Source organism: Saccopteryx bilineata, chromosome 1 (genome assembly GCF_036850765.1).
Source record: "Saccopteryx bilineata isolate mSacBil1 chromosome 1, mSacBil1_pri_phased_curated, whole genome shotgun sequence".
Taxonomy (NCBI): domain Eukaryota; kingdom Metazoa; phylum Chordata; class Mammalia; order Chiroptera; family Emballonuridae; genus Saccopteryx; species Saccopteryx bilineata.
In genome coordinates, this window is record NC_089490.1 from 157,975,420 (window position 1) to 157,999,563 (window position 24,144).

The 24,144-nt window shown below is 51.1% G+C and overlaps 1 protein-coding gene and 1 pseudogene across 3 annotated transcripts; one reads left to right on the forward strand and one right to left on the reverse strand.

Moving 5' to 3' along the window:
* Nucleotides 1–4,942: 4,942 nt before the first annotated feature.
* BSG (basigin (Ok blood group)) lies at nt 4,943–16,461 on the reverse strand. Of its 3 annotated transcripts, none has more exons than XM_066278365.1 (8): nt 16,296–16,461; nt 8,272–8,428; nt 7,509–7,591; nt 7,234–7,370; nt 6,584–6,854; nt 6,024–6,048; nt 5,794–5,857; nt 4,943–5,709 (listed from the first exon to the last, which is right to left on the reverse strand). In XM_066278365.1, exons 1-7 carry the CDS (start codon nt 16,360–16,362, stop codon nt 5,794–5,796), a joined length of 804 nt encoding a protein of 267 aa, XP_066134462.1. In that variant the 5' UTR covers nt 16,363–16,461; the 3' UTR covers nt 4,943–5,709. The 3 variants fall into 3 exon arrangements, with proteins under 3 accessions (XP_066134462.1, XP_066134470.1, XP_066134479.1); XM_066278373.1 differs by lacking the exon at nt 16,296–16,461 and adding an exon at nt 16,081–16,132; XM_066278382.1 differs by lacking the exon at nt 16,296–16,461 and adding an exon at nt 15,770–15,793.
* A 6,386-nt stretch (nt 16,462–22,847) lies between these two features.
* Nucleotides 22,848–23,432, forward strand: LOC136319406 (U2 small nuclear ribonucleoprotein A' pseudogene; annotated as a pseudogene).
* Nucleotides 23,433–24,144: the final 712 nt, after the last annotated feature.

Below are 24,144 nucleotides of genomic sequence, written 5' to 3' on the forward strand. Positions count from 1 at the left end.
GAGATGGAGAAGAGAAAAGGAGGGGTCTTGAGGAGGGGAGACACTCCAGCCTAGGACACAGGAGCCCTTCTGAGACCCTCCAGCCTTCATGGCACTTTTCAGCCTGATGTCATATTGGATGTCTCCACCGACCAAGATGTCAGGGCCACGAAGCCAGAGATGTCGCTTGTCCCTGCACATAACAGGTGCTCAATAGTGATTGAGATGGCCTGACCTGTGGTGGCGCAGTGGATAAAGCATTATGACCTGGAATGCTGAGGTTGCCGGTTCAAAACCCTGGGCTTGCCCGGTCAAGGCACATATGGGGGTTGAAGCTTCCTGCTCCTCCCCCCTTCTCTCTCTTTCTCTCTCTCTCCTCTAAAATGAATAAAATAAATAAAAATTAAAAAAAAAATAGTGATTGAGATGGGCCCATTTGGACAATGCGTGAGCTAAACTAGGCCATTTTTTGCCCCCATCAGGCTGCTCGGAGCTCTGGGAATTCCCACACCTTCACCAGGTGGGACTGGCCTCCCAGGGACCACCTATGTAGTGCCCCCAGCCAGACCCACAGCCAGATGGGTAGGCAGGCAGGGCCACTATCCAGAGGCAGCAAGAGAGACTGGGCAGAGTTGGCAGTGCTAGGCTGTACACCCCCAGGCAGATGTGTGTTCCTGCTGAACAGGGATCTTTTATGCACGCCCTGGGAAGATGTCAATCTGGGCAGGTCGCCAGAACCCTGGGGCTTGCCACTGAGAGTGGGGAAGTGAACTGTGGACTATCCTGAGAACCCACCATGCCTGGCAGCCGAAAAGGCAGACCCACAACTGCTTCCCAGAAACCTGGAGTGGACCTTGGACCTGTGAGTTAGAGCACTATGGGACCTACAGGGTCCCAGCCCCTCTCTGAGCCTTGGAGGTCTTGTCCCTAAGTCCTTTGAGATTCCTCCCCAAACTACAGGTTCCACGCTGGGCCAGGCTGACACTAGCCTCCTCCCCCTTCTTTTCCACTTACTCTACTTACCAGGTCAGAGTATTCTTTGCACTGAATTCTTTCCATTCATTCATCCCAAAAATATTAAGCATCTAATAAAGGGCTGGGATTCAGAAATCAACCTAACAGGTCACCCTCCATGGTAAGGCTGACGGTTGAGCATAGGAGACATAACCACCACAGCTAACATTACATTTAGTAGATATATTGTCCTTTAAAAGGTGGTGCTATCCAACCATTCAGAACCAGGAAAGGGGTGAGGAAGTTGCAGGACATCATGTCCAGAGGCTTCAAGGAGGGAGTGATGTCTGAGAGAAGATCTGAAGGAGAGGAGTGGTAGTGTCATACGGACATCTGCAGGAAGACTGTTGTTAGACAGCAAAACCTGTGCAAAGGCACTAAAGCAGGATGATGCCTGGCCAGTTCACAATGGTTTGCTACCTAAAACAGCTCCTGACTCCCACTGCCTTCAAAAGGAACCCTGGTCCTTCCCGCCATCCAGAGCTCTGGGCACACAGCCCCTCCCCCCTGCCCCGCACGGAGCCTCCAATAGATCTTTGAGGCCTTTGCACCACCATTCCTCTCCTTCAGGGCTGCCCTGCGAAGCTGGTCCTGACCTCTTAGCCACCACTGCACACTCCTCTCAGTATCCACTCAGGCCCAGGTCCAAAGTCCTAAAGTCCATAGTTTGGGGACCCGTGAGGGGCCCTGGTGTTTAACCTTCAAGGGCTGCCTGGGAAATCCACTGTCAGATTCAAGAAATACAGAATGTCTGATCAGCCATGTGTGGCTAAATGGGACCCCAACACCTCTAGAATACCTTTAATGGCCAATGGCTTGCTGAATGGATGGATGGACAAGAATATTTAGTGAGGAAAAGAGACAAGGCTGCTGGCCAGTTACTAATAGGTTTATCTTCCTGTGTGCACAAGAACTGGACAGCAACCCACAGTGAGCAGCGTCCCTCCCTGAAGGATGATTTATGTAAACCTGCCAAAGAGGCTGAGTCCTGCTCACCTCTCCACACATCCTCCACCTGCTGCTCTGTGCTCCATAGAGTTGCTGCCAACCCCACAGCACTGCCTGTCTTCAAGAACTCAGTACAGCCACCCTGTCTGATCCCAAGCAAGCCAATGTCCACTCAAGCACCTGGAGTTGGGGAGGGATGGGCTGACCAGGAGGCCTGGCCAAGCCTTCCCCAGTGAGCAGCCAACCTTACTGTCACATCACAGATTTGGCTCTTCCCACTGGACCTGTGGCCTGGCCAAAGAATCCTCAGCACCAGGTACACTATTGGTGCCCAATCAATGTTGGCGAGGAAACGAGTAGGCACCTTATGGGCCATAGAGAAGTTAAAGTGGTAGGTTCCTGAGGACTCCAAGACTCAAGGAGTTTGGGACCCACGTGTCCAGCTGGAAGGTACAGAGAACCAGGCAGTAAACAAGGGCCTCTGGACTTATTTCTTATACCGTCTCACTCGGCAGTGTGCACGTGGCACCCTCTAGTGGTGGCCAGAGGGTAGGGATGGACAGGGGTAATCCCTCCCCCTCCCCCCTTCCGCCTGGGGTTTCTGGCATGGAGCAACCTCAGTTCCTTCCTGTGAAATGACTGGTGACTCCTCCCAGGTTGTAGTGCGCAAGACAAACAGGGTGACGGCACCCTATAAAGAACCCCTTCTTCTTTTTTTTTTTTAATGCGTTTTTGGGTTTTTTTGTTTGGTTTTTTGTAGCAGAGACAGAGTCAGATAGGGACAGACAGACAGGAAGGGAGAGAGATGAGAAACATCAATTCTTCGTTGTGGTTCCTTAGTTGTCCATTGATTGATTTCTCATATGTGCCTTGACGGGGGGGGGGGGGGGGGCTACAGCAGACCGAGTGACCCCTTGCTCGAGCCAGCGACCTTGGGCTCAAGCTGGTGAACCTTGCTCAAATCCAATGAGCCCACGCTCAGGCTGGCAACCTCAGGGTCTCGAACCCGGGTCCTCTGCATCCCAGTCCAACGCTCTATCCACTGTGCCACCGGCTGGTCACTTCACCCTCTATTCTGGCCACAAGAGCTTGGGAAAACCAGACTGGCAGCTGACCACTATGTGGCCTTAGTGGCTTGGATTAAGTGCCTGGTCACTAGGCAGGGGCACCTGGTGACCGGTAGGCACAGTTTTGTGGCAATTATGCTGGACATTTTGCTAACACCAAAAAAAGCTGCTTCTCTGGAGACTGGGTCCACCACTTGCCAAGACCCTCACCCAGACTTGCTGATAGTCTGAACCCAAGTCCAGAAGGGCGAGTTCCTTTGGTATAGAAATGATGTTACCTTGGACAAGCTCTTTCCTCTCTCTGGGACTGTTTCCCCACTGAACTGGGTGGGAGGCCTAGACAGTACCTGATAGTCCCAGGGTTCAGCAGGGCCCTGCCTCCTGTAACACCCTGCTCCCTGGCCATTCAACCTGTCCACGATTCTCTGCCTGGTATAGTCTGGGTTAGCAGGCACCCCCTTCTTGCTTTCTGGGTCCTGGCTGCTCCTCAGCTAGAGCAGTCCCAAGAGGCCAGGCTCCAGATGCCTCCACACCTCTACTTGCATCCTCCCCTGCACAGGTCTTAGACAGTGCTTGGGCTCTTAACACAGTGAGTCCCCAGCTGTCACCAGCACTCACAGGCCACCCAAGCACAGGGAGTGTCCTGAGGCTGCTTATACTATACTAGGAAGCCTATAGGAAGAATCCAGGTATTGTTCAGGGCCTCTGAAACAGCTGGTGAATTTCCACTCCATTCAGTCATGCTGCAGGGCCCCATGGTCCCATGTCCTGTCCATCCCTTCCTGCCTTTACCCTTTGTCTTTTTTTCTTTTTTACAGGAACAGAAGGCCCTGGCAGGTTGGCTCAGCGGTAAAGCGTCGGCCTGGCATGCGGGTGACCCGGGTTCGATTCCCGGCCAGGGCACATAGGAGAAGCGCCCATTTGCTTCTCCACCCCCCCTCCTTCCTCTCTGTCTCTTTCCCTCCCACAGCCAAGGCTCCATTGGAGCAAAGATGGCCCGGGCGCTGGGGATGGCTCCTTGGCCTCTGCCCCAGGCGCTAGAGTGGCTCTGGTCATGGCAGAGCGACGCCCCGGAGGGGCAGAGCATCGCCCCTGGTGGGTGTGCCGGGTGGATCCCGGTCGGGCGCATGCAGGAGTCTGTCTGTCTCTCCCCGTTTCCAGCTTCAGAAAAATACAAAAAAAAAAAAGGTTACAGGGACAGAAAGTCAGAGAGAGAGATAGGGACAGACAGGAATGGAGAGATGAGAAGCATTAATCATCAGTTTTTTGTTGTAACACCTTAGTTGTTTATTGATTGCTTTCTCATATGTGCCTTGACTGTGGGCCTTCAGCAGACCGAGCAACCCCTTGCTTGAGCCAGTGACCTTGGGTTCAAGCTGGTGAGCTTTTTGCTCAAGCCAGATGAACCCATGCTCAAGCTGGCAACCTCTGGGTCTCGAACCTGGGTCCTTTGCATCCCATTCTGACGCTCTATCCACTGCGCCACCGCCTGGTCAGGCTCTTTTTTTCTTTTTGACGAAGACAGAGAGGGAGATGAGAAGCATAAATTCTTCCTTGGCGCTCCTTAGTTGTTTCTTGATTGCTTTCTCTTATGTACCTTGACCAGGGGGCTACAGCAGAGCAAGCAACCCCTTGCTCAAGCCAGCAACCTTTGGGCTCAAGCCAGATGAACCTACTCAAGCTGGTGACCTCGGGGTTTCAAAACTGGGTCCTCTGCATCCTAGTCCGACACTCTATCCACTGCGCCATGGCCTGGTCAGGCATCCTTTGTTTTAAGAACAAAGCTCCCAGCCCAAGTGGTCATTCCATCCTGTCCTGCCCCCTCCATTCACCCCCCATGCACTGTAATCTCACTTAGTGCTTGCCCGGAGTTAAAACCCCACCCCAGCTCTCCTTGTAAGGAGATCTAGGCCCAATGCAGACAGTAGCCAGGAGAGGGAGAGGTGGGTCAGCCTTTATTGGTGAGCAGGTGGGGTGGAAGAAAAAGCCTCAGGCACAGCTGGGGGGGGGGGTTCTTTAGTCATATGGGAACAGATGGGAAAGGGACTCTTTTAGCAACTTGCACTCCATGATGGTCACCCAGACCATTGCTCACCAGCATGGGGCTAGCAGGAGCAGTGGGGGGGATACCCTGAGGGGCAGCCTTGTGGTCAGGCTGTACTATGTCACATAGACCTGTGGTGATATGACAGCACTGGCTTCAGATAGGAAAAACGCCAGACATCAGGACCTGTGACCTTTTGAAATGGGCAAGAAAGCAGCAGAACCAAGGCCCAGCAACCTCAGAAGGTGAGAGGTATCAGGAGTCTCAGTAAAAGGCCAGCATGCCCTCCATAGCCCCCCATAATGACAGACTGGAAGGCTAAATGCCCAGGGGACATGGAGGGCATGGGATGGGGATGCTGAGAGGGAACAGGGAGGGGACGGGCAAGGGACAGCAGGGGCCTCCCACAGAACCTCATGCCTCCCCTGGAGTACCCTTAAAAAGAAAAAACAAAACCTCTAAGGAATAGAACTCTACATAAAGAAAACTAGTTTCTTTTAAAAATAAGAAAAACGTGATTTGAATCCATAGTGCAGTCTACTTTGCAGAGTGGGTTTCTTTAAGAGAAGACTTGGAATGGTGCAAACACTGGGAACACCTGGAACACTGGGCTCCTCTGGACAGCAGCTCAGGCCTGTGCAGACTCCTCCTAGCTGCCTGTAGGAAGAAAGGGGCTCTCAGGCCCTAGTCCTGGTAGGACAGAAGGCCCCCAGAGTCACGTCCCTCACCTTGCTCACTTACTCAGTTAGCGTTCCTCTGGCGGACATTCTTGTCTTTGTCATTCACGTGGTGACTACTGCTCTTCCTGGGGACATGATGCAGGGGGAATTCAATGCTCAGGGTAACAAAACAGGAGCCCCTCCACTCTGCCCCAAGTCACAGATGGAGGGACATCCAGGCCAGCAGCTCCTCCAGCACTGCCCACACCATCCGCCCACACCGCCACCCCCGCTAGCGAGGCCAGGACTCACAGTGGAGCAGAGCCTGTGTCCTCATCTGTGCAGACGTGCAGCCAAGTCACATGCAAGAGAAGAACAGGCATCAGGGATGGTTCCTGTCCTGCTGGGCCCTGTCCCTAAAACACGTAGCCTCAAAATGAGCTATCTGAGGTCACGCCCAAGGGTCCCTGGAAGCCCTGCATGCTCTCCTTGTCCACCTGCAGACAGGGAGGCAGGTGCCCCCACCTGGCCCAGGCAGCTCAGGTTTCCTGAGCTTCATCAAGTACAGTCAGAGGCTGCTTAAGCCACAGCCCTCAGGACCAAGCAGCTTCCGCGAGGGGAAGCTGAGCAGCTCAGAGCAGCCGCTCACCGAAGGGGACACCTGCCAGCAATTAAGTGAGGCCATGGGGGTGAGCAGATGCTCAATCTCAGGTGGGGCAGCCCCTGGGAGAGGCTTGGGGCCCTGATCTGGATAAGGGGGCTGCCCCCCCAAAGTGCACTTCACTATCCCATATTCCTGGATGGTGCCCAGGACCTGGGGTCTCCAGGCAGGGAGCAAAGGGCATAGAGCCAAGGGCGTGGAGCCGGCTCACCATCCAGGACCTCATCCGGCTTCCGCCGCTTTTCATAGATGAGGATGACGGTGACCAGCACAAGCACCTCAGCCACGATACCCAGGAAAGGCCAAAGGGCGGCAAGGCGGTGGCGTACGCGCAGTGTGATAACAGCCTGGGCAGTGTCCTCCGCATTGGTGCCGTTGCAGACGTACGTGCCGGGGTCATCCTGCAGGTCTAGGTTCTGGATGTGCAGCTCCGTCTTGGTATCCGAGGACACCACAAAGTTCTGGGAATTGTTGGCAAGGACCTGGGGGGTGGGCAGACCTTGTAAAGCAGTGGTCCCCAACCCCCGGGTCGTGGACCGGTACTGGTCCATGGGCCATTTGGTACCAGTCCACAGAAAAAGAATAAATAACTTACATTATTTCTGTTTTATTTATATTTAAGTCTGAACGATGTTTTATTTTTTTAAAATGACCAGATTCCCTCTGTTACATCCGTCTAAGACTCATTCTTGACACTTGTCTCGGTCACGTGATACATTTATCTGTCCCACCCTAAAGGCCGGTCCGTGAAAATATTTTCTGACATTAAACCAGTCCATGGCCCAAAAAAGGTTGGGGACCACTGTTATAGAGCACTGAAGCCCAGACCTGCCCCCAGCCTCAGGCAGGCATGGTCCTTACCTTAGGCCCAGTATCAGTCATCTTGTACCACAGCCAGTCGGTAACTGGGGGGAAGGACGTGGACTTGCAGATCAGCACAGCTGTCTCCCCCTCAGTAGCATGCTCGGACTTCTTCGCAGCTCTAATCTTGGGGGGCCCTGGTGGGAGGCAGAGCATGATAAAGCCTGAGCCCCACAGCGTGGGGAGCCAACTGTCTTTCAGTGCATGGACTCTTCTAACCCCAGAGATGGATGAACCCACCCCTTCTGACATGTTCCAGGGACCAGAGAGCTCACCCCTCACATCCACGTAGGTTCTGCCTGCAGACTCTGGGAGAAAGATGCAGGAGTACTGTCCCACTCGTTCATCCATGTCCACCCTGCAAACAGACGTGACTGTGAGCTGATCCTATGCAGGTGACCCTGTGAGGCCAGAGCAAGGCCTCAGCAGTCATGGTCAGAGACCTTGTAGGAGAGTGCATACTGCCCATGTCCCATCAAAGAGGGATGAGGTGGTTTTGGGGATGGCAGATGGGCTTGGTCCCACTCCTGAACTGGGCGCCCACACCAATGAGCCTCTGTACCCACCAACCCTAACCCAAAAACAACAGGGCAGTGTTTCCAAAGCTGGATTAGCCTCAAGTAAGAGACTTCAACTTGGGCAGCCTTGAGTGCCAGAGACCCTAATGAACCAGGAACACAGGGACTCAAGGCTGTGGGGACCCATGTAGTGCTCCTTCCCATGCAAGTGCCCATAGGAAGGAGAAAAGGGTCTCAGAGGCCATGATGTCCGTCCAGCAGCTACTGAACCTTCTTCCCTGGTTCCCAGACTTCTCATGACCAAGGGATCTGAGCAGAGCATGTGTCTGATGTCCATCCTAAGTGATCCCAAGGATCATAGCCTTCATTTGACTAAACACAGCTATTAGCAGCGAGGACACGAGAGCAAATGGGCAACAGGGGGCCCAGGGTGAAACCACCTCCCTGAAAGTAGGCCCCACAACCTTTTGCTAGGACCGGGGGGATACGAGGCCTGGGTGCCTCTCTGGGTCTCACGTACTCATATTCCATTGTCCGACTGGTCTGCGAGTCCTCATGCAGCACTCTGTCCCCCTTTACCCAGCGGTGGCCTGAGATCTCTGTGTCACTGTCATTCAAGGTGCAGGTGAGTCGTGTTTTGGAGCCAACATCAACTATGGAAGTCAAGATCCTGCTGTCTGTGTGGCCAAATGAGAGTAGATTAGCCAAGGAATCAGAGAAGGACAAAGTTTGTGACCACCCAGCTGCCTGCCCACTTGTCCCTACAGCAAATCTGCAGTGGCTCCTCCACACAGTCACAACCCCCTCCTGGCAGAGAAGTCCCAGCCTTGTTGATAAGTTCAGAGTTGCACTGGCAGGTTCAATAAGGTAAGGATAACCCCTACAGAGTTAAGAGGGCCCCAGGTCTGATAAGCTACTGGGCAGGACACAGAACTTGAGGAAGGTTTCATCAGGAGACATGGATCTCAGATATGGAAACAGAGGCCAACATCCATCTGGGATCCCAACTTGTGGGCCCAGCACAGATCCTAATTTCCTTTTTAAAAAATAAATCACTACTCAGGTTACCACTCCTTTGCTGGACAGTCTTACACATTCCCTCTCCCTCATTAAAGCAAACCACCAGCAAAGGGGCCAGATGCACTTGATTGTGGGCTAGGCAGCAGCAGAGATGACAGCACTTGGGGGTTCCAGCTTCCCCTGTCCTGAAAGGAGCCTTCTGCCCAGATCAAGAGTTCCCACAACCCGCCCTGGCCGGTTTGCTCAGTGGTAGAGCACTGGCCTGGCGTGTGGATGTCCTGGGTTCGATTCCTGGTCAGGGCACACAGAAGCATCCATCTGTTTCTCCACCCCTCCCCCTTCCACCTCTTGCTTCTCTCTTACTCTCTTTTCTTTTCTCCTCCTGCAGCCATGGTTTGATTGGAGCGAGTTGGCCCTGGGTGCTGAGGATGGATCCATGGCCTCCATCTCAGGTGCTAAAAAAACTGGCTCAGGTTGCAACTGAGCAAGGGCTCCATATGGGCAGAGCATTGCCCCCTACTGGGCTTGCCAGATGGATCCCAGTGTGGGTGCATGTGCATGTGGGAGCTATCTCCACCTCCCCTCCTTTCACTAACTAAAACAAAACAAAACAAAACATAAAGGAGTTCCCACAACCCACTCGCACTTGCCACTGTACAGGAGACAATCTGTCGTTCAGCCCAGGAAGCTGAGGGTGGATTCAATCAGCAAAGGCCCTTCAACTTAATTTCCAATTAGGCAAGCTCCTTATTAGTTTCACATAGTCTTTTGATGAATCGAAATGTGAAAATCACTTAGAACCAGAAGGTGAGAAGCACAAGAGGCTGGGCGTGAGCTGGAAGGGCTCCTTTTCAGGGTCCAGGAATGGGAAGGCGAACCCCAAACCTCCTAATGTCCAGAGAGGAAGACAGACAGATGCTCCATGGACCAGAGGTCAAGGGTGAGGGGGATGGAGCCTTCTGCTGGGGGCAGGGGCAGGGCCAGCCACTGCCTGGCCATGCCAGATGCTGACCGACCATTGATGGGGCAGTGAGCACGCCGATGTCTATACAGGGTTGGAACAGGTGTTGTGGGGACATCCCCATGCAACTACCATGGGGTCCTAAGCACCACAGGACTATCCATACTGGCCCCCACCTGCCTTCTTTGGGATAGCTCCAAGGTAGAGCTTTACTCGGAAGTGTCTGTTTCTCCAGGATGTTCACTCACACCCCAGGCCTCTCCAGGCGTCCCTTCTAAAAGGCTGTGGACACAGGCTTGAGAAAACAAAAAACAAACAAACAAAATAAACCACAGCCATAGCTGTTTGCTAGTAGGTTATTTTCCTTTCAGTTTGTGGGGAGAGGCCTGTGGCACAAAGTTAGGTGAAAAAGCAGAATACAAGACTGTATTTGAACAACATTTGCTCAGAGGCCACCATGTCAGAAAAGCGGCTACAAGAAACCTGGCAGTCTGGCAGTCACCCAGCAGGCCCAGCCCACTCAGACCCCCACTTCCTCACTGGGACGCACAGTGATTTTTGACAGTGAAACTATGAAACAACAGAACAAAATACATGAAACTGGGTAGTGACTCCTCTGTGAGCAGTTATCTTAGCTGCTTGGAACTCAGCACCAGTATAAATAGATTCTATGGGCAGCAAACCTCTGGTTTAAGCCTAATACCCCCCAATCCAGAGGGAAATGACAGGAAAGGTACACTCCTGCACTGGACACTACACCAGGTTCTCACCACATAAGCAAAGCTTGCTCAGTCTCACCCATGCACAAAGAGACCCAGTGGTCATTAAGATTAAACCTCAAAACCCAAAAAGAACCTGACCTGTGGTGGCGCAGTGGATAAAGCGTTGACCTGGAACACTGAGGTCGCCAGTTCAAAACCCTAGGATTGCCTGGTCAAGGCACATATGGGAGTTGAAGCTTCCTGCTCCTCCCCCTCTTCTCTCTCTCTCTCTCTCTCCTCTAAAATGAATAAAAAACAAAAACAACAACAAAAAGAACCCCAAAAGGACAGCAGGAAACTTGACTCAAGGGACAGAGCTGAAGCCCTGGCCGGTTGGCTCAGTGGTAGAGCGTCGGCCTGGCGTGCGGGAGTCCCGGGTTCGAATCCCGGCCAGGGCACACAGGAGAAGCGCCCATCTGCTTCTCCACCCCTCCCCCTCTCCTTCTTCTCTGTCTCTCCCTTCCCCTCCCACAGCCGAGGCTCCATTGGAGCAAAGATGGCCTGGGCGCTGGGGATGCTCCTTGGCCTCTGCCCCAGGCGCTAGAGTGGCTCTGGTAGCGACAGAGCTACGCCCCGGAGGGGCAGAGCATCGCCCCCTGGTGGGCATGCCGGGTGGATCCCGGTAGGGCGCATGCGGGAGTCTATCTCACTGTCTCTCCCTGTTTCCAGCTTCAGAAAAATACAAAAAAAAAAAAAAGAGACAGAGCTGCATCTGGAATGATATTTGGGCAGAATATATCTGTGTCCTTCTCAGGCAGTGTGAGATTGGTGTGCCCTGAGGGTGCAACCCTAGCCCCCTACCTGCACTGGATTCCAGGGCAATAGCCAAGGGCCTGGCACTTAGGTCCTCAGTGGGCTGGCAGCACCCCTACTCTGTCCCACTGTGAACTTGACACACATAGACCGAGCTCTACAACCGCCTTTCTAGTCCAGGAGGATGGTGGTGTGCCCATGGACAGGCGATATGCACAGCCAGGCAGGGCCTCTTGCTGAACAGGCTAGTCTTCACTGACTCACTTGCTGCCTCCTTTTTTAAAAGAGGATATAACGTCTTAAAATTCCAGGCAAGCAGAGGACGAAGCAAATCAACCACAGCCAGACAGGCAAGGAGACTTCTGGGGCTGGGGCACCCATCTGCTCCCATGGCATGTACACACATGCACCACTCCAGGCGTGCACGTGTGGGCGGCAGAGGCACACACACACAGTACGTACCAGCACACATATGCATGTATACAGCATACATGCAGAGTGCACATACACATGCAATCATGGCTCCCTTGCTGCACGTAGGAGAGCACAAGCTGCTGGCCAGGAAGTCCTAGGGCCTCAGGCTATCTGTTCTGGGATAAGGCAGCCCCAAGAACAAGTGGACCTTCACATCTCCCTACCTGAAGTGGCCCAAAGGCAACTCACAGGACTTAAGACAGGCACAGTTACAACTAGACAGGCGTGGGAAGCTAGAAGCTCCACTGCCTGGTCTGGAAGCCTCCCAGTTATCCACACGTCTCAGGAATCAAAATTTCCCAAGACTGCAAAACAGCAGCTATATGCAAAGCAGGGAGCAGTCAGAGCAGGAAGTGAGGCCAAGGCAGCCCTTCCCCCAGACAGGCCTGATTCTCTCAACCCTAGAGCCTCAGACCCCCATCTGTGCTCTCATTCCCTCACTCAGGGGCTGCTAGAAAGGAGGTCAGTCAGATTTTGTCCCAGCTGTACCTGCCCCCCAGTGGGAGTAAGAGGTGGCTCAAGAGCGAGCCTAAAGCCCTTCAGGAGGTCAGCTCTCCTCTGGCCTGAGGGTCATGTGCAGCACTGGACCAAGCGATGGTCCCCCATGCCCACTTGCCAAACGTCCCACCAAGGAGCCTCCTGTGAGCTGGCCATCATGCTGCCACATCTCACTCATGCATCCTCAACAGGGCCATATCACTCCCAGGAGGAAGGGAGGGTGTCCCTAGGCATTATAATGGTTGTGGCCCTACCCAGGGTCACCGCACACAGAGACCTGTTACTATAAGTAGTGATATTAACATCTGTAATATTAAGATGTCACTGGGGCCTGACCGGACGGTGGCTCAGTGGATAGAGTGTCGGACTGGGATGTGGAGGACCCAGGTTCGAGACTCCGAGGTTGCTAGCTTAAGCGTGGGCTCATCTGGTTTGAGCAAGGCTCACCAGCTTGGACCGAAGGTCGCTGGCTCGAGCAAGGGGTCACTCTGTCTGCTGTAGCCCCATGGTCAAGGCACATATGAGAAATCAATGAACAACTAAGGAGCCGCAACGAAGAATTGATGTTTCTCATCTCTCTCCCTTCCTGTCTGTCTGTCCCTATCCATCCCTCTCTCTGACTCTCTCTGTCTCTGCCACACACACACACACACACACACACACACAAAAGATGTCACTGGGCCCTGGCCAGGTAGCTCAATTGGTTAGAGCAGTGATTTTCAACCTTTTTTTGTCATGGCACAAACACACACTAATTACTAAGGTCAGTGCCCCTGACTAAATACAACCATTTTCACCTCATGGCATAAATAAATTAGTTACTAAAAAAGAAGAGGTCAGGGCCCCTTTTTCTTTAGTAATTAGTTTATGAGTGTGTGAGAAACAAAGGTTGAAAATCACTGGGTTAGAGCATTGTCCCGACATGCTGAGGTGTTCTGGGTTTGATTCCCCATCAGGGTACATACAAGAATCAACCAATGATGGCATGAATGAATGGAACAACCAGTGTTTCTCTCTCTCTCTCTCATTTTCTCTCTAAACATCAATAAAAATAAATCAGTAAAATGTCACTGGGACAGAGCCATTGGAAATAAAAAGTCTCAAAAGGCTCAGGGTAGGGGAGTGATATTGAAGAAAGGTTGAAAAGCATATCCTCTGGCAACCTCTGGCCAAACCCAATACCCAGAAGACTTGGAGGAAGCACCCTCAGAATCCACTGGGAGAGGAGGCATGAGCCTCTACCCCTAGAACACTAGGAGACCAGGGAGAGAAAAGTAAAAACTCCATTTTGTGATTCTGCCTCTGTGACTGTAACCGTGTTCTCAAGTAAAGTCACCTTCATCTAAAAACAGCCACCCCTCCTCCATGCCCACTCGGCAGGCAGCTGGGCAGAGGCACAGGGCCAGGCAGGCCTTGTGGTAAACAGCCAAAGAACTTGCAGGATGAGGGCAAAGACACCAGCCCTCCTCATCATCCATGGCAGCATTGCAGGGCTCAGATAGGAGTCAAGAACGTTTCAGGGATACCAGTCATGGGCTCCTTACCTCTTCCTCCTCCCCTCCATCCTGCTAGGAGATGGCTCCTGCTCCCTTTATCTGAGGCTCAGGGAGGCGAAGTCATCAGCCCAAGGGACCCAGCTGGGAAGCCCGTGCCCTTCCAACTGCTTGGCTAGGACAACAGGACATTGGGCAATCCGAGGGGAGCCAAGATCTCCTGGCAGAAGAATCGTCCCAGGGCCTTAGGGAACAGGGGTGAGTATGCTCTGGTCAAGAAACCTTCTCCTGGCAGAGCCCCCAACGCACTTCTGGAGTGCTGACTTGCTCAAGAGAGGCAAACTCTGTCACTAAGTCATTCCTCCAAGGCATAAAAAGGATGTGTGGTCTCCTCTGAAAGATTTTCTATCTTTTTTTTAAAATGATTGATTTTAGAGAGAGAGGAAGAAAGGGATATAGCGGGAGAGAGGGCAAGAGAGAGGGAGACAGAGGGAGAGGGAGAGGAAGAGGGAAAGGGGGGAGTGTGGGAGGGAGGGAGAGGGAGGAAAAAGGAGGGAGAAGGAAGAAGAAAGGAAGAGAAGGAGAGAAGGAGAAAAGGAGGGAGGAGAGAGGGAGGGAGGGAGGGAGCCAGGGAGAGAGGGAGAGAGGGGAGAGGGAGAGAAGGAGAAGCATTCATTTGTTGTTTCATTTAGTTGCACACTCATTGGTTGTTTCCCATATGTGCTCTGACTGGGGATCAAACTCGCAACCTTGGCATTTTGGGACGACACTTCAACCAACTGAGCTAACTGGCCAGGGTCTGCTGAAAGACTCTCAGGGGCTGTCAAAACAAGGAGAAGAAAACAGACAAGAATCCTGAGGGAATCAGATATGATGTAAATGTGCAAGAACAGCCCCAAATGTTGAATGGCACAGATCTCTAGGCTTCCTGGCTGAGGCTCTGGAGTCACCCAATGCTTCTGCTCTAAGGAGAGAGTAACAAACTCAGGAACTGTGCTCCCAGTAAAGGAAGACCACAGGCCTTTTCACCCCATTGGCTGTCTGCAGCCATGGAGGGCTATGCTAAAGTTCTCAAGCTGCCAAATGCAGCTGTGTATTTCCCAAATTCACTTTGTCTATGGCCTCCTGAGTCTTTCCAGAGAGCATTGGGAGGCAGATGCTCTCTGAAGAAGAATGTCCAGAGACATTCAGTAAATGGCTTTTGATCATAAGAAGGATGAAAGAGGCAAACTGGGATCATAAAGTAGATCAGGTGTTAACCTAGCGAAGCCTCTACAAGAGGCAGTCCCTGAGGACCCCTGCCCAGGACAGTTGACACACTAGCACTCAGAGCCCGACACGTCCTACCTACCCAGAAGAGCCCCAGACCATTCAGGTCTGTACTTTGTCCCCTACATGCCAGTTACTATAAATCTTTAACTCAGTATCAAATGGGAAGTCTCAATATGGAATGAAAATGTCCATCAGGCCTTCCCCTGAAAAACTACATACCTTAATCTCACGAGCACTGGCTGAACCACATCTGTCCACTTCCAAGAGCTATAAAATTTAAGGCTGTTTGATAGCCTGCAAAAATTCTCTCCCTTGCCCTGGCTGGATAGCTCTGTTGGTTAAAGCCTCGTCCCGAAGCACAGAGGTTGCCGGTTCAATCCCCAGTCAGGCCACATACAGGAACAGATCAATGTATTAATGTTTCTGTCTTTCTCTCTCGCTAAAATAATAAATAAATGTTTAAAAAAAATTCTCTCCACTTCCTCCTCTTTACTGGATGGCCATGGCGAACTCATGGTGACCTTGAAATATACACCCTTCCCTCCTGGGCCTGTTTTTACCCCCTGTAAAAGGCGGTGGGTGGACCAGACAGACAGCCGTCTCACCTGTGCCAGGAAATCAGAAATACAGGCAGCAGAGCATGTTGGCTTCCCTACAAGGGTTTAAATTTACATGCTTGTCCGAACACCAGGAGGAGGTGCACACCCAGAGAGACTCGGGACCTAAATCCCGGCAAGAATTACAATCCCTGCCAATTCCAAAGCCGCTCGCCTCAGGGGCACTCACGTGCATTTGCTTCCAGCGTCCACTTGAGGACAACAGTCTGCTTTCTAAATAAGAGTCAAGGGTCCAGGAGAGTCCAGTGGGCCCTCCGCCGCTCTCCTTGCCCCAGCACACCTCGGGCCGAGGGGCGCGCCCTCAAGCTGCCTCCCCAGGCTCCTGGGCTCCCTTCCAAGGGGGATACCGCAGAAGCCAGATGGGTCGTCCCTTCTCTGTAGGGAGATGGTGGGGATCCACCTCGAGATCCCCTCCCCAAAGATCAGGCCACTTCCGGGCTCGAGTCCCTCCCCCAGGCCGCTGAAAATCTGAGACTTCACCTCCAGTATCTCCCTCGTCGGACCCCCAGGCCGGCATACACTACGGCGGGAAGCCTCATGGGTACCCTCAAACGTCCAAATGCCTCGTAACCCCGGGCACTACCTCCCACGGAACTCCCTGGGTGTCCCTTCCACCCCTCCTGGAGGGATGCCCGAGGTCGGGCACGCGCTCGTCTGCGGCCCCAGCCTGCTCGCCCGCCTGGCCTTGTCCTCACCCGCCCGGGAGCCGTTCTCGGTAGCCAGCAGCGCGAGCCCCAGAACCACCAGCAACACCATCGCCATGTCGCCACCTTCCCCGCCACCAAACGTCGCTCACGGTGCTATAAAAGCCGGGAAGGCGGGCCGGGCGGGCCGGGCGCGCGCGCGCAGGGCGGGACGCAAATGGCCCACCGGCCGCCATCTGCGCACGCGTGCAGACGCACGTACGCACGCGTAAGCCCTAGCGGGCTAGTGTTACCGAATCCGAAGAACGGCACCACATGACTTGGGCACGCCCTGCAGCCTGGGTTGGGGTGGGAGGTGGTGGTGGTGGTGGCGGTGGCGGCTACGTTGCTAGGAAACGGGGCGGGGCTCTTCATTAGTTTAGAAAGTGTAAAGTAAGAGTTAAATTGTGATACGAAAGTGGTTAAAATGCTCAATTTATAGCATATATATTTTACTACAATACAAAAAAAGCACTAAGGGAAGCCATAGGGATCCCTGTGAACAGGTGGGATATGTCTTGACGGTGGGGGTTTAGCCAGTAAAACACCTGGAAGATAGCAGTTAAATTTGAATTTCAGGTGGAAAACGAGTAATTTGTCAGTGTAACTATTCCGTACAATATTTGAACATAATAATGCAAGGAAAGTATTCGCTATTTGTTTAATATTCGCTATTTATCTGAAATCAAATGTAACTTGGCAGTCCTGTATTTTGTCTGGAAAACCTACCAGGAGTTTCTATTGTTTTCAACAATATACTTTTTATTTTATTTTTATTTATTATTTTTATTGATTGCTTTTATTTTATTTATTTATTTCTAAATTCATTTTAGAGAGGAGAGAGAAAGGGAGAGAGAGAGGAGAGAGAGACAGAGAGAGAAGATGGGGAGGAGCTGGAAGCATCAATTCCCATATGTGCCTTGACCAGGCAAGCCCAGGGTTTCGAACTGGCGACCTCAGCATTTCCAGGTCGATGCTTTATCCACTGTGCCACCACAGGTCAGGCCTATTGATTGCTTTTAGAGAGAGAAAGATTGATTGATTTGTTATTCCACTTATACGCATTCATTGGTTGATTCTTGCCTGTGCCCTGACCTGGGATGGAAACTGCAACCTTGTCATATTGGGATGATGCTACCCTGCCAGGGAACCAATACAGTACCTTTTCCCTCCTTTCTTTTAGAAAGAAAAGCATCAACTCATAGTTGCAGCACTTTAGTTGTTGATTGATTGCTTCTCATACGTGCCTTGACCAGGGGCTCCAGTCCAGCCAGTGACCCCTTGCTCAAGCCAGTGACCATACGATCATGTCAATGACCCCACACTCAAGCCAGGGAGGCACTACCCCGTGCTCAAGCTGGATGAGCCCACACTCAAGTTGGCAACCTTGGGGTTTCAAACCTGGGTCCTAGCATCTCAGGTTGATGATCTATCTACTGAACATCTACCGGTCAGACAGTCAGGGAACAAATACTTCTTGAAATTACAAAATAATTGCTTACTGGTAGAGTGTCGGCCTGGCATGTGGATGTCCCAGGTTTGATTTCTGGTCAGGGCACACAGGAGAAGTGCCCATCTGCTTCTCCACCCCTCCCTTTTACCCCTCTTGCTTCTCTCTCTCTTTCTCTCTCTCTCTCTCTATTCCCCTCCTGAAGCCATGGCTCAATTGGAGCAAGTTGGCCAGGGGCACTGAGGATGGCTCCATGGCCTCTGACTCAGGTGCTAAGAAGAGCTCAGCCGCTGAGCAATGGGGCAACACCCCAGATGGGCAGAGTCTCGCCCCCTAGTGGGATTTCCAGGTGGATCCTGGTTGGGGTGCATATGGGAGTCTGTCTCTGCCTCCCCTCCTCTCACTCAATAAAAAATAAAAGAAAAAGGGAATTACAAAATAATTTCAAATGAAAACAAGGTAATGTAATCTTTGTGATCTTGGATTAGGCAATGATTTCTTTTTTTTTTTGTATTTTTCTGAAGTTGGAAACGGGAGGCAGTCAGACAGACTCCTGCATGCGCCTGACCGGGATCCGCCTGGCATGCCCACCAGGGGGCAATGCTCTGCCCATCTGGGGTGTCGCTCTGTTGCAACCAGAGCCATTCTAGCACCTGAGGCAGAGGCCACAGAGCCATCCACAGCGCCCGGGCCAATTTTGCTCCAATGGAGCCTTGGCTGCGGGAGGGGAAGAGAGAGATAGAGAGAAAGGAGAGGGGGAGGGGTGGAGAAGCAGATGGGCGCTTCTCTTGTGTGCCCTGGCCAGGAATTGAACCCTGCACGCCAGGCTGACGCTCTACCACTGAGCCAACCAGCCAGGGCTGGCAATGATTTCTTATATGTGATACCAAAACACACTAACCAAAGGAAAAAATAAATTGGACTTCATCAAAATAAAGACTTCTGTGCTTCAAAGAACACCACAAAAGTGAAAGACAACCCAAAGAATGGGAGAAAATATTGGTTAAATAAATATCTGTTAAGGAACTTTATATAATGAACACTTGCAACTTAATTTAAAAAGACAATAACCCAATTAAAACTGGGCAAAGGGCCTGGCCAGGCGGTAGCATAGTGGATAGAACGTCAGACTGGGATGCGGAAGACCCAGGTTCGAGACCCCAAGGTTGCCAGTTTGAGCGCGGGTTCATCTGGCTTGAGGAAAAAGCTCACCAGCTTAGACCCAAGGTCGCTGGCTTGAGCAAGGGGTTATTCAGTCTGCTGAAGGCCCACGGTCAAGGCACATATGAAAAAGCAATCAATGAACAACTAAGGTGTCGCAATGTGCAACGAAAAACTAATGATTGATGCTTCTCATCTCTCCGTTCCTGTCTGTCTGTCCCTGTCTATCCCCCACTCTGACTCTCTCTCTGTCTCTGTAAAAAAATAAAATAAATAAAAATAATTATAAAAAAAATTAAAAACAAACAAACAAAAAGAAAACTGAGCAAAGGATCTGGCCTGACCAGGAGGTGGTGCTGTGGATAGAGCAGGGGAATGAGATTCAGAGGACCCTGGTTCGAGGCCTTGAGGTCTCTGGCTTGAGTGCAGGCTGATCTGGCTTTAGCACAGGCTCACCAGCTTCAGCATGGGGTCTCTGGATTGAGCATGGGCTATACATGGCCTGAGCTGGCTATACATGACCCCATGGTCGGTGGCTTGAAGCCCAAGGTTGCTGGCTTGATCACTGGCTTGATCCCAAAGTCGTTGGCTTGAGCAAGGGGTCACTCACTGTGTTGCAGCCCTCTGGTCAAGGCACTTATGAGAAAGCAGTCAATGAACAACTAAGGTGCCGCAACAAAGAACTGGTGCTTCTCATCTCTTTCCCTTCCTATCTGTCTGTTCCTATCTATTTCTCTCTCTGTCCCTCTCTGTCTCTGTCAAAAAAATAAATAAAATTAAAATTAAAATGGACAAAAGATCTGAATACACATTTCCAAAGAAGACATACAAGTGGATAATAAGAACATGAAAAGTGTTCATGATCATGAGCTATCAGGGAAATGCAAGTCAATACCACAGTGAGACACTATTTCACAGCCACTAGGATGACTGTAATGAAAAGGCAGAAAATAACAGGTGTTGGAGAAGGTAAAGAAACTAGAGATCTCAAGCACCGCTGGTGGGAATGTGGAATGGTACAGCTTCTGTGGAAAACAAACACAGAGTTACCATCTGATCTAGCAATTCTACTCCTAAGTATATGACCATAAGAACTGAAAACTCACACCCACACAGACAGTTGTGTCAATTTAAGGTCTGAAGGTCATCACCACCAATAAAATGCCACCAGGAATCCCCAGTTTTGGGTGCAGTGAAGGGGTAAATGGGGAGACTTTACTTAAGCAGCTCAGGGAGGTGGCTCAGGTATCACAGCTCTGGCTAGGACACCCGTAGTCTTCAAGAGGAATTGAGAATGCACTCCACAAAGCCAGAGAGAAGGCTGACTTATATAGAAAGAAGTCCCCAACCTTGGTCCTTGATTAGTTGTTCCTCTACACCAGGGGTCGGGAACCTTTTTGGCTGAGAGAGCCATGAACGCCACATATTTTAAAATGTAATTCTGGCCTGACCAGGCGGTGGTGCAGTGGATAGAGCGTTGGACTGGGATGCAGAGGACCCAGGTTCGAGACCCCGATGTCGTCAGCTTGAGCACGGGTTCATCTGGTTTGAGCAAAAGCTCACTAGCTTGAGCCCAAGGTCGCTGGCTCAAGCAAGGGGTTACTTGGTCTGCTGAAGGCCCGCGGTCAAGGCACATATGAGAAAGCAATCAATGAACAACTAAGGTGTTGCAACGTGCAACGAAAAACTAATGATTGATGCTTCTCATCTCTCCATTCCTGTCTGTCTGTCCCTGTCTATCCCTCTCTCTGACTCTGTAAAGAAAAAAAGTTTAAAAAAAAATGTAATTCTGTGAGAGCCATACAACAACCCGTATACGTTATACATTATTCAATAAAAATTTGGTGTTGTCCCAGAGGACAGCTGTGATTGGCTCCAGCCACCCACAACCATGAACATGAGTGGTAGGAAATGAATGGATTGTAATACATGAGAATGTTTTATTTTTTTTTTTAATTTTTTTTCTTTATTCATTTTAGAAAGGAGAGAGAGGGAGAGAGAGAGGAGAGAGAGACAGAGAGAGAAGGGGGAGGAGCAGGAAGCATCAACTCCCATATGTTCCTTGACCAGGCAAGCCCAGGGTTTCAAACCGGCAACCTCAGCATTTCCAGGTCGACGCTTTATCCACTGCACCACCACAGGTCAGGCTTGTTTTATATTTTTAACATTATTTTTTTATTAAAGATTTGTCTGCGAGCCAGATGCAGCCATCGAAAGAGCCACATCTGGCTTGCGAGCCATAGGTTCCTGACCCCTGCTGTACACAATAAGAACTCCAAATCTTCACTGTTCAATTGGTCTGAATTGCACCATCCTGATTGTTAAAACGGAACCATTCTGATTGATCAGTAAAAATGCAAATGAGCATATAGCTGTACAGCTCTAATTGAATAGGAAAAGTGTCAGTCTTGTTGATAAGATTTGATTCTACAAGCACTCTTATAAAGGTGACTCAGCAGGCAGGAGTACAGTGCAGGAGGCTGGCAGGTCAGTGGCTTTTCCCTGTTATGCAGCTTAAACGAGAGGCCCCTGTAAACAATGACTGCTAGACACTGGCTATGAGTTTAGGTTCACTTAACCCCAAGGAATCCTTCTTGCCAAGTATTTCATTTCCTCAGAGTCAACACTCACACATGAATGTTCACAGCAACAGGATTCACAATAGCCAAAAAGTGGAACAACCCAAATGCCCATCAACAGGTGAATGGAGAAACACAATGCATCCATCCATCCATACACTGGAATATTACTCAGCCATGAAAAGAAGTGAAGCACTCACACATGGATGAGCCTTGAAAACATGGTGCTCACTCAGAGAAGCCAGACACAAAAGGCCACACAGTGTGTGATTTTATTTATGTGAAATATCCAAACAGGCAATTCACAGAGACAGAACGTGGGTTAGTGGTTGTTAAGGGCTGGAAAGGAGGATAGGAAGTGATGGTTAACGGCTTTTTAGGGTGATGAAAATGTTCTAAAATTGATTGTGGTGATTGATGGGTGCACAATTCTGTGAATGTACTAAAACCAACTAAACTATATATTTTAAATCAGTGAATTGTATGGTATGTGAATTATCTCAATTAAAAATAGGGTGATGTGCCTGACCTGTGGTGGTGCAGTGAATAAAGCTTTGACACTGGAATGATGAGGTCATGGGTTCAAAATCCTGGGCTTGCTCGGTCAAGGCATATACAAGAAGCAACTACTATGAGTTGATGCTTCCCGTTTCTCCCTGTACCTTTCTCTCTCTATCCTCTCTGTAAACTCAAAAAAGAAAATCTTTAAAATAATAGGATAATGTAAGGGGACACCCTACATCATAAGCCTTACGACATAAAGGGTCAGGCAGCTTCTTGCTGGCAATGACATAGGAGGTGAGACAATAATGAGGAGGCAGAAGCCATGGGCAAGAGTGAGTGTAAGTCTGCGAACAGCCTGTCAGGTGGGGGAGGTGGAATCCAGGGAGGAGGGTGGGTAAAACTGGCAGAGTCCCATCTGCAGCGGGCATTAAAAGAAAAGGCTGAAAAGACTTAACAGAGAAGTCAGAACTTGCTGATAATGAGACTGTAGAGTGAGGATTTCACTCCTGGGAGACCCACTCTCAGGTCCTGGGAGCCTCAGAATCAACTAGATGCCCCAGCCTTTGTGGTTATTGGGTTTTACAAGGCCACAAGGCCACACAGATAGGGGTTGAGCTATGAGAGCTACGTGCAGAATGAGGGAGGAAGACAGCCAGCTGGCTTCAAAGTCCCTACAGCCTGGGAGGGTGGAATTTCTCCTATCCTGTACCCCTTGTCCTCCCCAGGCTGGGCTGAGGACAGATCTCATGGGAAATAGCCTTTGCTTTTGTTTACAAAATAAAGCTCAGCTTCCTGAAGACCCAGTTTTCTGGTCCTCTCTGTCAACATAAGAAATGTCCAGATTTTGGAAGACAGAGGAAGCCACATCCAATGCATTCATTCAGATATAAGATTCCCGTCATTGAAAATCTGGGCACGAGCTTAGACCAGTTTGATGCTATTGATTTTTCTGACAATAAAATCAGAGAGCTAGATGGTTTTCCTTTGTTGAGAAGACTGAAAACGTTTTTGGTGAACAACAACAGAGTATGCCGTATAGGAGAGGGCCTTGACCAGGCGCTGCCGTGTCTGATGGAACTCATTCTCACCAACAACAGTCCTGTGGAACTGGGCGACCTGGACCCTCTGGCATCTCTCAAGTCTCTGACTTACTTAAGCATTCTAAGGAACCCTGTAATGAACAAGAAGCATTACAGGCTGTACGTAATTTATAAAGTCCCACAAGTGAGAGTGCTGGATTTCCAGAAGGTCAAACTGAAGGAGCGTCAGGAAGCAAAGAAAATGTTCAAGGGCAAACGGGGTGCACAGCTTGCAAAGGATATTGCCAGGAAAAGCAAAACTTTCAATCCAGGTGCTGGTCTGCCTGGTGACAAGAAGAAAGGGGGCCCGTCCCCAGGGGACGTGGAGGCAATCAAGAATGGCATCGCCGGCCCTGGCCGGTTGGCTCAGTGGTAGAGCATTGGCCTGGCGTGTGGGGGACCCGGGTTCGATTCCGGGCCAGGGCACATAGGAGAAGTGCTCATTTGCTTCTCCACACCCCCCTCCCCCTTTCCTTCCTCTCTGTCTCTCTCTTCCCCTGCTGCAGCCAAGGCTCCATTGGAGCAAAGATGGCCCGGCGCTGGGGATGGCTCCTTGGCCTCTGCCCCAGGCGCTAGAGTGCCTCTGGTCGCGGCAGAGCGACGCCTGGAGGGGCAGAGCATCGCCCCCTGGTGGGCAGAGCGTCGCCCCTGGTGGGCGTGCCGGGTGGATCCCGGTCGGGTGCATGCGGGAGTCTGTCTGACTGTCTCTCCCCGTTTCCAGCTTCAGAAAAATACAAAAAAAAAAAAAAAAAAAAAAAGAATGCCATCGCCAACGCATCCACTCTGGCAGAGGTGGAGTGGCTGAAGGGCCTGCTGCAGCCGGGGCAGATCCCGGGCCGGGAAAGCTGCCCAGGCCCCACTGATGCTGGTGAAGAGGAGATGGAAGAAGACACAGACACAAACGGGTCCTGAGCAGTGTGGCCAGGGGCCCACAGGACGTCTAGCACGTCCACTTGGCTCCCTCTTGCCTTCTGAACCTGGAACGACAGCCTTGCATGTGTCAGCAAAGAGTTCGTGAGCATTGGGGAAATGCTCCAGACTGCTGCTGCTCGTTTTGTAATAGAAATTTTGAAATCTTTTTTTATAAT